Source organism: Garra rufa, chromosome 1, assembly GCF_049309525.1.
Source record: "Garra rufa chromosome 1, GarRuf1.0, whole genome shotgun sequence".
Lineage (NCBI taxonomy): Eukaryota > Metazoa > Chordata > Actinopteri > Cypriniformes > Cyprinidae > Garra > Garra rufa.
In genome coordinates, this window is record NC_133361.1 from 35401674 (window position 1) to 35416313 (window position 14640).

The 14640-nt window shown below is 34.7% G+C and overlaps 1 protein-coding gene across 3 annotated transcripts in view; it reads right to left on the minus strand.

Annotated features, from left to right (window-relative positions):
• Positions 1-1281: 1281 nt before the first annotated feature.
• Positions 1282-14640, minus strand: part of LOC141334184 (syntaxin-binding protein 4) — a 64888-nt gene continuing 51529 nt past the window's right edge. For all 3 annotated transcript variants that reach the window (XM_073839314.1, XM_073839315.1, XM_073839312.1), the window contains exons 13-22: positions 13088-13184; positions 10515-10642; positions 10056-10148; positions 9691-9756; positions 8149-8337; positions 7616-7732; positions 7134-7183; positions 6924-7054; positions 4540-4597; positions 1282-2511 (exon numbers count right to left, since the gene is read on the minus strand). In XM_073839314.1, coding sequence (XP_073695415.1) covers positions 2448-2511; positions 4540-4597; positions 6924-7054; positions 7134-7183; positions 7616-7732; positions 8149-8337; positions 9691-9756; positions 10056-10148; positions 10515-10642; positions 13088-13184 — 993 coding nt within the window. In that variant the 3' untranslated portion in view covers positions 1282-2447. The remainder of the gene's footprint in view (positions 2512-4539; positions 4598-6923; positions 7055-7133; positions 7184-7615; positions 7733-8148; positions 8338-9690; positions 9757-10055; positions 10149-10514; positions 10643-13087; positions 13185-14640) is intronic.

Here is a 14640-nt window from a genome sequence, read left to right on the forward strand (position 1 = left end):
TAGATTTTTAATGATATTAACAAAGTCTATTCTGCTCACCAAGCCTTTTCTTACTGTTTGAATATATGTATATATAATCTACATTTTCAGCATCATTACTTTAGTCTTCAGTGTCACACGATCCTTCAGAAATCATTCTAATATGCTGATTTGCTGTTCAAGAAACATTTATTATTATTATTATTATTATTATTATTATAACTATTTAAAGGAATTTCAGGATTCTTTGAAATTTAAAAAAAAAACATCAGCAGCATTAATCTAAAATAAAAAGCTTTTGTAACCATAATACATGTCTTTTAGGAAATCAGAATATTAGAATCATTTCTGATGGATCATGTGACTGGAGTAATAAAGCTAAAAATTTAGCTTTGAAATCACAGGAATAAATAACATTTTAAAATATTTTAAGAGACTTAAAAACCTTAGGTTCAAAAACTATAATATATATATATATGTATAAAATGCAAACAAAGTGATTAAGCTATGACTTATGACTATGTATGTTTCCATATAAAGGGTTACTGGAATGTCAAATTCAGTGATGCATCCCCAATAAAAAATTTACATATGTGACCCTGGACCACAAAACCAGTCATAAGGTAAAATTTTACAAAACTGAGATGTATACATCATATGAAAGCTCAATAAATAAGATTTCTATTGATGTATGGTTTGTTAGGATAGAACAATATTTGGTCAAGATACATCTATTTGAAAATCTGGAATCTGAGGGTGCAAAAAAATCAAAATGCTGAGAAAATCACCTTTAAAGTTGGCCAAATTAAGTTCTTAACAATGCATGTTACTAATCAAAACTTACATTTTGATATACTTATAGTAGGAATTTAACAAAAAATCTTCATGGAACATAATCTTTACCTAATATCCTAATGATTTTTGGCATAAAAGAAAAATCAATAATTTTGACCCATACAATGTATTTTTGGCTATTGCTACAAATATACCCCAGCGACTTAAGACTGGTTTTGTGGTCCAGGGTCACATATGTGTGTAGCCAAGACTTAAAAAAAAAAACATATGTAAACTGTTGCAGATTACACAGGCATTAAAACTGTGTCAGCATGAAACCCTTGGTAGCCAAATACATTTTCAAAATTGTACCAGGAGCCGGCTTTGGCTCAACAATGTAGACTGGCACGCATATACTGCAATTCCTGCAGACACCACGGTGGATTTGCAAATAACAGACAAATCCTCTAGTTCTCAACACTAGCACATTGAATTCCACCACATACAATATAAAACGCAAAACCCACATCACATATTTGTTCCGACTTTAATAAAAACATTAAAAGAAAGATATTTAGGCCACACATATGATGCAATCTAGTAAAATCACAGGACTACATGTCAGCGTTTTAGAGCATGTGCTGTTATTAATATCAACAAACCTTCTGCATAACCGTACACCTCTATCCTCAGGAAATGAATGACACCAGCTTATTACACATTGATATAAGTGACTGTAGATCCTATACGGCAAGACAAAACTGCTCAATACAGTGTGCTTATGAAAACAGTAACCCGAACCATGCGCATTGTTCAGCTGAACGGATGCATTCGGGGTGGAACACTGCAATATGACTCCTATTACTCGACACCAGTGCCATGATGAGCAAAATCCCCCCCAGAACAATCAGTATAGTCCCGAGTTACCGTCTATCAACGAAACAAACCACGAAGGGTGCCCCCAAATCACTTAACAGATCGTACCTGATTGTAATGCAATGGGTGACAATGCTCATCCCAGCTTGGACCGACATGATCGGCAAAGACATGAAAAGGACATCGAAGGGTTCGACGGCAAGATTTACAAGGTTTATGACAGCAACCGTATCCGCGCACATACTTAGAAGCGAGCGTGTCTACATGTCTGTGAATAATAAAAGATTCGGACTGAAAATATAAAATCTTCAAAACGTCATAGCACTTCTTAGAACAGATACAAATAAGCATCATATCAAATGATGACGAGTGGGGACTGTCCCGAAGATCCCTAAATGAAATGTAATACATGTACTGTATAATATACCTAACTCTAATAGAGAGGTCAGCTGCACAGCCACATGTGTTTTCATAACAGTTGTCGAAATGTGGAAATATAGCTTCATCTTCATAAGTGTGTGTGGAAACCGCTTCATCTGCTATTCATCTCAAAGTCACCTTTGTCTGTGTCTCGGATTTCAAAGCCCTCGGTTGGTTTCTGCCTTTCTGTTATGACACGGTACTGCTATGTGTTAAATATGTACATGGACTGCTTTAAAAAATGAGTATGAGTTTTAACAGTAGAGCTCAGGCTTCTGATAACTGCTCGACAGAGTACAAACCAAACTGCAAATCTTCACAGTCTCTTATTTTCCACAGTTTTGTTGCAGTTTGACCGTGATGTTCCGAGTGAGCCCGGTCAGTCCATCCCAGATGCTCTACTGACCTCTCCGCTCTGCTGCAGGAGTCCCGAGGGGAGGAGGTTGTGGCCAGGGAATGAGGCTACAGGGGGAAAAAAGCGTTATTGCAGATTAAGTGTGGCATTATGTAAATCTGTAATCTTCTAATGTAAATATGATGAAGAATCTCATAAGCATGTTTATGAGTGTGTTTTATTCTGAGGTGATATGGCAGCATTTGCCGTATACCTTCCACAAAAGGGGTAAGGAAATAACTGTCAATCATAGTCAATGTTACTGTCACACAATGGCTGACACTATTGGACATCTGTTGTACCTTTACATGTGATTTTTCATTTATAACCTCTTTATAATGTCATTTATTTTAAAAAGGAACCAAGGTATTAAAACTTGAATGGCTTAATATAACATAAATGATGTTTATTACTGAATTATGTGGCCCTGGACCACAAAACTAGTCTGAGATTTTGACTGAGAATTATGCGTAATGAATAAATAAGCTTTCCACTGATGTATGGTTTGTTAGGATAGGACAATATTTGGTTGATAAACAACTATTAAAAAATCTAGAATCTGAGGGTTCCAAAAAAATCTAAATATTGAGAAAAACACCATTAATGTTGTCTGAATGAAGTTCTTAGCAATGCATATTACTAATCAAAAATTAAGTTTTGATATATTTATGGTAAGAAATTTACAAAATATCTTCATGGAACATGATCTTTACTTAATATCCTAATATTTTGTTGCAAAAAACAAAACAAAAAACATTTTGACCCATACAGTGTACTTTTGACTATTGCTACAAAACTACCTGTGCTACTTAAGACTCGTTTTGTGGTCCAGGGTCACATATGTAGTAGAAAACCCATGGAAGATTTACATTACTTGACAAATTGACATCATTTCATACATATTATAGACTATGGGGGGGGGCATTATTTCGATGATGTGAGCTACAGGTGCTACCTGTTGCTATTTTTTACTATCGCACAACTCGGAAAATAAAATCTTTATTCGATAGCCATTGCTAATGAAAGAGCTGACAGGCCTAGGCTTAAACCAAGTACTGTACCAATCATATATTAATATAGAGTGAAATCCACACTGAGAAACTCCTTCAGTGGCTGCAGCGTCATGACAAGCATTGGCATGTTTACATCTTGCCAGAATTGCATCTAGCATTTTTTTTTGTCTCTGCCTTGTAAGCTCTTTCAGTAGCTGTAGTTGCCTAAAAGCCTTAAAAGCATCAGGAGAGAACAAAGATGCGGGTCTTTAGGAAGTTTTATTTGTCCACAGGCATCTTCCCATTCTTTTCTCCTCTTCTTATCACTAGGAAAGCAGTGAAGACTTACATTGTTTCTCTTGTTGCCCCTTCAACTACAAATTACAACCAAAAGCCTCACAACGTGGCATCATAGGCCTTTCAGTATTTTATTTTCCAAAGAGCGTTGTGGTAAAAATAGCAACAGTTAGCGCCAGTAGCTCACAGAGTGCATCCAATTCATGTCATTGAAATAACTGCACCCCCATAGTTCAAATATTTTTTAAATAATGTAAACCTTTCACGAGTTTTTCACTAAATATCAGTAAGAGACATCATTTACGTTATATTAAGCCATACAGTCACAATACCTGGGGTTCCCTTTAAAACGTTAAGTTGAAAATTAAATATTTTAAAGCTTTTAATTTCTTTGAAGAAATAATACATTACTTTTATAGATTATTTTTATACAATTATTTAAACACACACGTGTATTATATATATATAGTTTGGTTTCCAATGTTGTTCTGAAATGCACCCTTGAGTACTTCGGTTCGGACTGACCCTATGACAAGGCTGCCCTGATTGTTCTCATTTCAAAATGGCATGATTAATACTATGTAAAACTCTATATGTCTAAAATATGAAGCACGTGACATCTGCTTTGGTGTTTTTCAAAACTCCTTGTCAAACTGGATAACTGAGAAACTTTGCAAGGCCAGCAGTTATAGTGAAGGGTTTTGTGACAGTGAAATGAACATTTGGCCTGAGCTAAACTCAGCTGACAGCAGCAGTTGAAGGGGAAAATGCTGATTGCTTCATAACACAACAAAAACAGCCACTCACTCTGAATCACAGTCCTCTTCAGCCTTCACAACGTCTCCCTCTACATACTGCACTAATGCTGCAAAACAACCAAACATTTCATGAATAATAATAACACTGCAGATGAGAAAACACAAGAAGAAACAGCATATGCTGGTTAGGTACACTCAAATTTCTGTAGTTTTCACAGCATTATTACTGTAAAATGAACAAATCCATACTGTGGAATATGTATACAGCATGTTCCTGTAAATCGGCAATGCATCATGGGTAAAATACAACCGCGGGAAATTCTACAGTAAAATTATATTTTCCTGTGAATCATAATACAGTAGTTGTGATCTGCATTTTTTCTCTCAGCTGGATTAACCGACGTAATGTGTGTATTTTTTCCAATTTGACCTCAGAAAGGTAAAGTAGCTCTTTATTTTTCCATATTTTTTGTCATTATTGTTACATTTATAGTTTTCACTCGAGATGTTATGCCGTAATATTCCAGCGCTTCTGAAGCGCCACCTCGTGACAGAGGATGAATTTTTATTTACAATACATTTTTTGAGCTGTTTATGGTCAAATTATTAGTTATTGGCCCATGTTTTTATGCAGAAAAAATTTACAAGAAGAGTTGTAAATGTGAAAAGTTAATGTGCCTTCTAAATATCTAAACAATTAAGACAGTAACATTTATATTTTAAATAAATTTATAAATAAATGATATACTTGATTTATCTCTTTTAATTGATATAAAAGCTGAAATACAGTTCAGTATCAGAATTTTTTGTGTGAAAACCTTTGTCTGAACTGTCATTTTATGGCTTAATATGTTACCGTACGTTGTCCAACCCCACTCATACTGTGTTTATTTTACTTGTGCAGCTCTTAAAAATGATCATAAATTGCCAATAAATTGATATTTAAAAAATTCTACCCTGTAAATAGTGAAATAAAATTCCTTCCTTGACATTTGATATTTGTGTACTGAAAATATTTTTAATGATATGTAGACCCCCATTCTGATTTTCTATATTTTAAAATATAATGAAGCTGTCAGTTTCGCTTATAAACTTCCACATTAATAACAGGAAGATGATGCCAGCTCATGTCCATCTCAGGAAAGAAAAAAAGATTCATGCTGAACGTCACACGCAGAAACCAGAATTATTGCATCCCATTTTTGGTCTTCTTCTGTTTGCACCTGTTACATATAGAGCTGTTTTACTTAAAACGCTTTGATAACGAAATATAAGCTTAACTGATGTCTGTAATATATGAGGAATGATATTTATAGTGGTGGCCAAAATGATTACAACACTAGTGTTTTTACCAGCCAAACATGGGTTTAAGTCAGTTCTTTCTATCTTTTGCTGTAGTGTAAGTAGGAAATATCAGTTTACATTTCCAAACATTCATTTTTGCCCTTAATTGTAATAATCCAGTGGAATTTCTGTGAGATTTCAGCTGGTGAAAATACTAGTGTTCTAATAATTTTGGCCACCATTGTATAAATGTAATTGTTTATTTTCACTGATATTAAAAAATTATATTGAAAACACTTTGCTAAGTTAGCTTCTTAACTCAAAATAAAATAAACTGATATCGCTGTTATTTTATAATGCTGTTAAAACTTTCTCTGACAAGCGGCAGTAATGAAAACTATTTTCTGGTTTGTCATGTAATGTTTGATATATACTGGAGCTAAATTTTTATAGTTAGAATCTATACAATTTTAGGTTTATGCAAAATAAAAAAATGTTTACACACTGAAAAATACAAAATTGAAATGTATTGTATGCTATGCTATTTTATGTATTTTCACAATTTAAAGTCAATAAATGTTACTTTTGTGACAAAAACAGTGTCTTCTTTTTAGACTACACACAATTAAAGCAGTAATGTTCATTATAGTACAGTAAACTAACTACTATTTGTTAAAAATTAATTTATTCATGAATTAATTCATTCAAGAAGAGCATTCTATTAACCTGAATGCAATTATGGTACTGTGATATTCACAGTATAAAAATTACATTAGTACAGTAAGTTACTGTGATTAAACTTACAGTCAGCATACTGTGGAATATATTACAGCAACTTACTTGCCAATTGCTGCCAGCAAGTTGTTGTAAATTTCACAGTAATCTTGTTACAGTGTATGTGTTGAAGCATGGCTGCTGATCAGCTAAAACCACATCATGACCGGCTAAGGACCAGTTTAAACCAGCAGCCATGCTTCAACACATACCTAACCAGCATATGCTGTTTTTTTTTTTTTTTGGAGTTAATTAAAACAAATTGTCCAGAAATTGTCCTTATGTACCAAATCATGTAAGTCACACTCCACTCAAACAGACTTCAAACAATCAGACTAAGAGTTGTTGATGATCTAGTTCACATTTCTCACTTACTGTGATCCTCAGTGCAAAGTGAGCAGACACCATCTACGAGCTCTTTGGCTTCAGCTGCAAGCTGGCAGGCAGGGTCTGGGATTGGGGAGGGTGTTTTAGGGCTATCAGTCGCTGGAGATGCTTGTGCGCACCTGTAGGATAAGGACGGTAAGTCATGATCTCTGACAAGAGAGACACTGCAACTTTCAGTGTTTGTCTTGAGAAACTTACCCAGTTTCAATCCCAAATAAGCTGCTACTGGTAAGAACTTTGTGGACATTCTGTAAAAAACACGAGTGCACATTTTAAACTTGGATGTTATTTTATTTCTGAAGCACCACTGATACTGAGATACAACAGTGAACTTTAAAGGGATAGTTTATCCAAAAATGCAAGTTCTGTCACCATTTACTCACCCTCATGATGTTACAAACCTGTATGAATTTGTTTCTTCTGCTAAACATAAAAGAAGATATTTTGAGGAATGTTAGTACACAGCTGACGGTAGCCAATGACTTTCATTGTGTGGAAAAAAATACTGGAAGTCAATGGCTACCGTTAACTGTTTGGTTAGTAGAATTCTTCAAAAAATCATATTTTGTGTTCAGCAGAAGAAAGAAAATTAAACAGGTTTAAAATGAAATGAGGGCGAGTAAATAATGTGGTAATTTTTAGGTTTACCCCTTAAGTCAAAAAATGTGGTTTGTGTTTACCTGTGCAAAGCCAAGGAGCTTCTTGTTGGATATTTCCAGGTGTTTCCGTGTAAGTTCAGACCTTCTCAACTGGCTGTCAATGGCATTGAGCCTCCTGTTCAGCTCCATCACATCCTCCTGTGAGGAAAATAGCCTTTAAAACCAGTGGATGTATTATTTACTAAAACGAAAACTATTAAAAATCATTTTCGTTAACTGAAATAAAGCTGAAATATAACTATTCATTGAAACAAAATAGAAGCTGAAGTCTTAGTTGACTAAAACTAAATGTGAAATAATAAATTATAGCAATCTAGACTATAAAATAAAAATGAAACTAAATGAACTAAAATGAAATTGTAAAAAAAAATAAAACCTATGTCAAAATTCATAATAATATACAAATAGTAAACAGGACTATGTTGTACTGGACAACAATTAACTGCCAACTCATTTCCAGTCTACAAAAGTTTTCAGTCATTGCATCATCTTGTAAATCTTCTTAAAAATTATATAATTTTTCAGCAAACAGAGATGTAATGAGGAAGATTTACCTTAGTAGCCTCCAGGCCTCTCTGTTTCTTTCCGGCTAGCTGGTTCTTCAGATCTTTGATTTCAGCCTCCAGGAGCTGAATGACCTCCTCATAGTCTTGTTCAGCACTGTTAGTCTGTCTCTGAACAGCCTCTGCTACCTGCAGCTTACTCTTCAGACACTTATTCTCCTCCACTGTGGCTGTGGCCTTCTGTTTCATCCACATACATGCAAATAAGGGAATGCACAAACTAATGAGTTGGAGAAATGTTTTAAATGTATATGTTTGGTATATACAAATATGCGACCCTGGACCACAATACAACAGCCAAAAATACATTGTATTGGTCAAAATGATCAATTCTTCATTTATGCCAAAAATCATTAAGATATTAAGTAAAGACTATGTTCCATTAAGATATTTTGTCAATTTCCTACTGTAAATATATCAAAACTTAATTTTTGATTAGTAACAGGCATTGCTAAGAACTTAATTTGGACAACTTTAGGCAATTTTCTCAATATTTTAATTTAGATTTTTTTACACCCTCAGATTCCTGTTTTTCAAAAATAGTTATTTAGTAAGCTTTCAGATAATTTATAAATCTCAATTTCAAAAAATTGATCCTTTTAACAGGTTTTGTGGTCCAGGGTCACATATGATGAGGCATCACAAAGTGTTGATGTACTAAAACAGCTCACATGCCTCTTAAAGGGATGGTTCGGAGTAGAATTGACTTCATTGCTATGCACTCCGAAGCCCATGTAAATACCCCATCCGAAGTTTTTTTTACCTTAGTCAAACATTTATGGAGATATTAGAGTTTTTCGAATTGCTTGTTACAGGAGTGAATGGTACATGTGATGTATCTCGTAAATTGCACCACTAAACGTGCAAGTAATCTTACCAAACTTGTACAGTAGTGTAAATAGGTTATGTACTCACAAAATGCTGCATCAGAACATTTGTAAGTCCACCATGAGTGTTTTAAAAACATGTTTTAGCCGATCCCTACTAGTCTCAAAAACTACAAATGGCGACACGTCGACGTCACTTCCCTGGTTTGAAAAAAGCACGTAAAAGTCCTCCTACAAGTTGACATGCACACAGATGTAGTAGGAGGACTTTTACGTGCTTTTTTCAAACCAGGGAAGTGACGTCGACTTGTAGTTTCTGAGACTAGTAGTTCTCGGGTAAAACGTGTTTTTAAAACACTCATGGTGGACTTACAAATGTTCTGATGCAGCGTTTTGTGAGTACATAACCTATTTACACTACTGTACAAGTTTGGTAAGATTACTTGCACGTTTAGTGGTGCAATTTACGAGATACATCACGTACCATTCACTCCTTTAACAAGCAATTCGAAAAACTCTAATATCTCCATAAATGTTCGACTAAGGTAAAAAAAACGTCGGATGGGGTATTTAGATGGGCTTCGGAGTGCATAGCAATGAAGTCAATTCTACTCCGAACCATCCCTTTAATAAGTGGATGGCATATTTTAATGCATTTAAGTCACCTCAAACAAATCGTGTTTATTTGAGATTCTGCAGGCTTTACCTCAGCTGTCTTCTGCAGTTCCTCCTCCAGAGTCTTCTTACTGTCTTCTGTGTCTTTCAGTAACACCTGAGAGCATTGCAATACATGTTTATATCACAAACGCTTTTTATTGCAAAACTTGATAGAAAGTCAGGCAGGGTTCAAACTTAAAATTACATATTTCTGCCTTGAATGTGGTTGTTGTGTTACTGTCTATGCAGATTCAGAAAGTTCTCAGATTTTATCAAAAATATATTGTGTTCTGCAAATTACTGAAGGTCTTACAGGTTTGGAACAACATGAGGGTGAGTAATTAATGAAAGAGTTTTCATTTTGGACCTTGCAGGTAGGAAGCAACACAATGCATTATTTATTTTAGTACTCACTTTAAGTTGTTTCATTTGCAGCTGGAGTTGTTTGACTTCAGTCTGAAACTCTTCCAGTTCCTCACTGCTGTAGCTGCACTCTGACTCATAGGTCTGAAAAGAGAAAGCGACACTCCTAAAACAACTCCTTAATACGTGTGTGACCTCTGAGATCTGAAAAGAACATTAAAACAAGGACCAATTCAATTCTTATAAATCAATGTGAGAAACATCCTAAGGAGCAGGGCACAGAATAGGCAAACTCTGACAATCGAAGTGTTTAAGAGCTTAAAAGACAGCTTTGATAACTTTCCTGAGCAGCAGAAAAGCTCCTTTAAGAATGCTGAGTAAATCTCCCGACATGCTCAACTTCAGGAGAAAGTGAAGTCTCAATGTGAGGAGGTGCTCTGAGGATTGCGCTCAAGTTTAGCCCCAATCAAAGTCAAGCGCTCTGATACTAAATCCTGCGGGTCTACTTACTGGGGAATGAAAGGCAGAGGTGTCCATCAAACTAGCCGCTTCCTGATAGGAGAACATGAATGGACCCTCTCCAAGTCCCGCCTCCTCCAGCTTCTCCTGATAAACGCTGCGTGTGGCCTCCACAAAGTCTTATTAGGAAAACAGAGGCGTAGTTAGAAACAGCCAAGAATAGCACTAGAAATATAAAAAAGCATGTATTACAGCATCAAAACCATCGAGACTTCTGGGAAAATATGTGATTTCAGGTCAACATTTGCTTGATAAACAGAAACTGGGTGCAATATATTCTCTTCTCTCGTCACTCAGTGAAATCTATTCAGAATATTCCTCATAACAGGAGAAAGATTGTCTAGAGGGAATATTTATGTTCAGGTGCCCCTGCTCCAAGTGTTTGCACAGCTGAAGTACAAGAAAACAGGCAGAACTCTTGCTCCACAGCAAGCACTTTGATCAGGATTTGCCGCGGTGGCATCTTCCTGCTGAGAAGCGTAACTCTCTGTCGCGAGCAGCCTGGAAATATACTTAGCTGTCTAAGTTTGTACTGAACCCCAAAAAATGTTTCCTTCCTGATGATCTGTCTCTTTCTAAGTGTTAAACTCAAGCTCAATATCCAAATATGGACTGTGATTCTCCTTTTTAAAATAGGTATTTCCGTCCATGTCAAAATGTGATTATTTCCTGTGGTTATTTCAGAGTTTGGGAACCTTAGGCACGCATGCTGCACCGGTAATCACTGTCATCTGAGCAATGAGTGCGAGCTAAGCTATAACTTCCTTTTTGGCCTAACTGCAGTAATCCTTTTTATTTGTCATGCAACCTGTTTTTTTCATCTTGCAATTCTGAATTTTTTCTCAGAAAATAAAAAAATTCTTAGTTAATTCTGAGAAATAAACTCACAATTGCAAGTAAAAAGTTTTTAACTCGCAATTCTGACTTTAAATCATGTAGTTCTGAGAAAAAAAGTCAGAATTGTGACTTTATATCTTGCAATTCTGACTTTATAACTCGCAATGGGGAGTTCTCATAATTTGAGAGAAAAAAGACTATGTTCTCAGAATTGCAAGTTTATATCTCACATTTCTGACTTAAAAACTCATAATTGCATGTTATAAAGCCAGAATTGCAAGAAATAAACCCACAATTCTGAGAAATAAACAGTTCTTAGAAATAAATAATTGCATTTTATAAAGTCAAAATTGCCAGATATAAACTCGCAATTCTAAGTAAAAAGTCACAACTGTGAGATAAAAACTCGCAATTATGAGAAATAAACTCGTAAAATAAAGATAAAGAGTTATAAAGTCAGAATTGCAAAATATAGTCACAATTCTGACTTTTTTGTCAGAATTGCATGACATAAACTCACAGTTGTTAGAAATAAAGTCAGACTTGCGAGCAAAAAAGGGTTTATTTTTTCCCAGAATTGTGTTTATATCTAACAACTCGTAATTGCGTATTATAAAGCCAGAATTGCAAGATATAAACATACAATTTTAAGAAAAAAAGTCACAACTGTATGATATAAACTCGCAATTCTGAGAAAAAAAGTCACAACTGTAAGATATAAACTCGCAATTCTGAGAAAAAAGTCATAACTATTAGAGGTAAACTCACAATTCTGACTTTTTTTTCAGAATTGACTTTATGTCTTGCAATTCTGACTTTATAACTCGTAATTTCGAGTTTATATCATGCAATTTTGAGAAAAAAGCCAGAATTGTGAGATACAATGTATTTACCTTTTTTATAACTTTTATAACAATTGCGAGTTTATTTTTCATAATTGCAAGTTTATTTCTCTGAATTGCGAGTTTATTTCTTAAAATTGCGAGTTTTGCAAATTATCTGGCAATTCTGAGAAAAAAAAGTCACAATTGTGAGTTTGCGTCAAGCAATTCTGACAAAAAAACTCAGAAGTGTGAAATAAAATGTCACAATTATTATTTTTATATTTCTTATTTAGTGGCGAAAATGGGCTTCCATAATTTAGGGTGTGAATTATGGATAGAGGTTTTGGGGTCTGGACTGCTTTGTAAAAAAAGGAAATTTTTTTGCACATGATTTGCTGATTCTGAAAGATGGGTCAATACCAGCTCTTCATGCTTAAACAACATATCCAGAACAAGTAAGAATCGCTTCATATTTTTTGAATGTTTCCAAATTGAGTTTCAGTTTATATTTCAAATCCTAATCGTAATCTTATATCGTAAAATGGCAACCCCATGGTTAATACCATTAACATTACCTGAACAGCTAAATTAAATATGCTATAAAACCCCACTGATTTAAGGACATTTGCGCAGGATGTGCATTTATTGCATGGACGGTGCAAAAACATAAGTGTGCACAGCGTAATAATTTGAAAATGAAGTGAAAAAGAATAAAAATCGCACTTCAGATCAAAAAGGGCCCTGTTTTAGACTAACTTCTAATATTAAAGTGTGTGATTTTTTTAAAAGAAAATGCAAATCCACATCAAAATGAAAAAAATGAGTGAGTATTTCCTTTATCTTGACAGGGTGAGGATCATGTTATGCAGCTGCAGCATAAAGGTGTAAAGGATGTGTCTATACCTCCATACGAAACCGTTCCCTGAGGGTCTGTAGTGAGACTCTCTCTGAGCTGCCGTCTCTTCTCATCTGTTACATCTAGACCCAGGTACGAAAGAGCCTGCAAAATGACCAAACTGTCAAAAACCTGCATCATTATAATGCTATTTAACCACATCCTGCCTCTTTCAAATTCTGAGTTGTTTATGCAATTCTCCTATTCTATTTTTTATTTTATTTACTATTGTTTTTACATTTTCTATTATTATACTAATTGATTCTAAAAAAACATTATTTTCCTTTTTTTAATTTATTTAGATTCATTTTTTATTATATTTATTACAAAACTGTTTTGTAATGTCTCTCAATGAGAGCTGACTGATAACTATGATTCTTTTTCGACTGTACAGCATCCAGCTAAGCTTGAAAGCAGTGTTACAGCTATGTACACAAGAGGGCAGTGTGGTAACAGAGGTCAAGTCAGTAGCGTACGATAAATCCAGGCTTACTGTCCGTAAGAGTTCAAAAGACATTAATAAAGCTAATCAGATTAAGTTCAAACCTACAATCTGATACGCCCACAAAAATAAGATACACCATTCAAACAGCAATGGCAAAGAAAACTGCCCTTTTCCAGATAAAACACGACAAAGCGGCATAAACTGCATAAAGTCACATCGAAACTTTGGACCATGTCAAATACCTGTTCGTGCAACACTTAATATGGTGTACATTGTGCCTTTAGTCCACATTTAAGTGCTCTCGTCCATTGAGACCTAATCCTATTAATGGGCCGGTAGATTAGGGTCAGCCTCAGGATCAGCAGGATTAAATTAAATCTCTGCTAAACAACTGCACCATAACAAAGAGCAGAGACAGAGATCTATGAGGAAAGTGACACTGAGATATCATGGGTTATCTTCATAAGCGCTCTGTCAGTTACTACACACTGAGATATAGGCTCCTTTTGAAGTCACTGCTACAGATTTCAGTGGGGATTAACCCTTTAAATTACCCTCTTGTTTTCTGAACTGCTGGGTCTAATCTTGCTATTACTAAAATACAGGTATGAGCACATGCTGCAGCAATCATAAATATCTCAATAAAACATTTTACCCCTAAATTAGCATTTTTATTTTAATTTATTTATTTTTTAATATAAACAATAAAAAATACAATCACATGAGCTGAAGATGATAAAAACTGATTTATCAGGTTGGCTCATGGGGGCCACCAGTTTAAGTTCACATGACTAGTATACTACTCATGTTATGTCACACATTTATTCACAGAAATGAATTGTTGATGTTAGTCATTTAATTTTGTAACAATATCTAGCACAGTGGTTCTCAACTAGAGGCTGGGGCCCATTCGGGGGCCTAAACATTACTAAAAACATAATTTAATAATTAAATTCCAATCTGCTAAATTTAAATTTAACTGCTAAAATAAACATAAAAGAATGCCGTAAAACAGAATATTGTAATCTAATGAATGTAATAAATAAAAAAATATTTCCTTCTTCCCCTTGAATAACTGTTAGCTGTAATCGATGAACCTACAGCCAAAATCACACA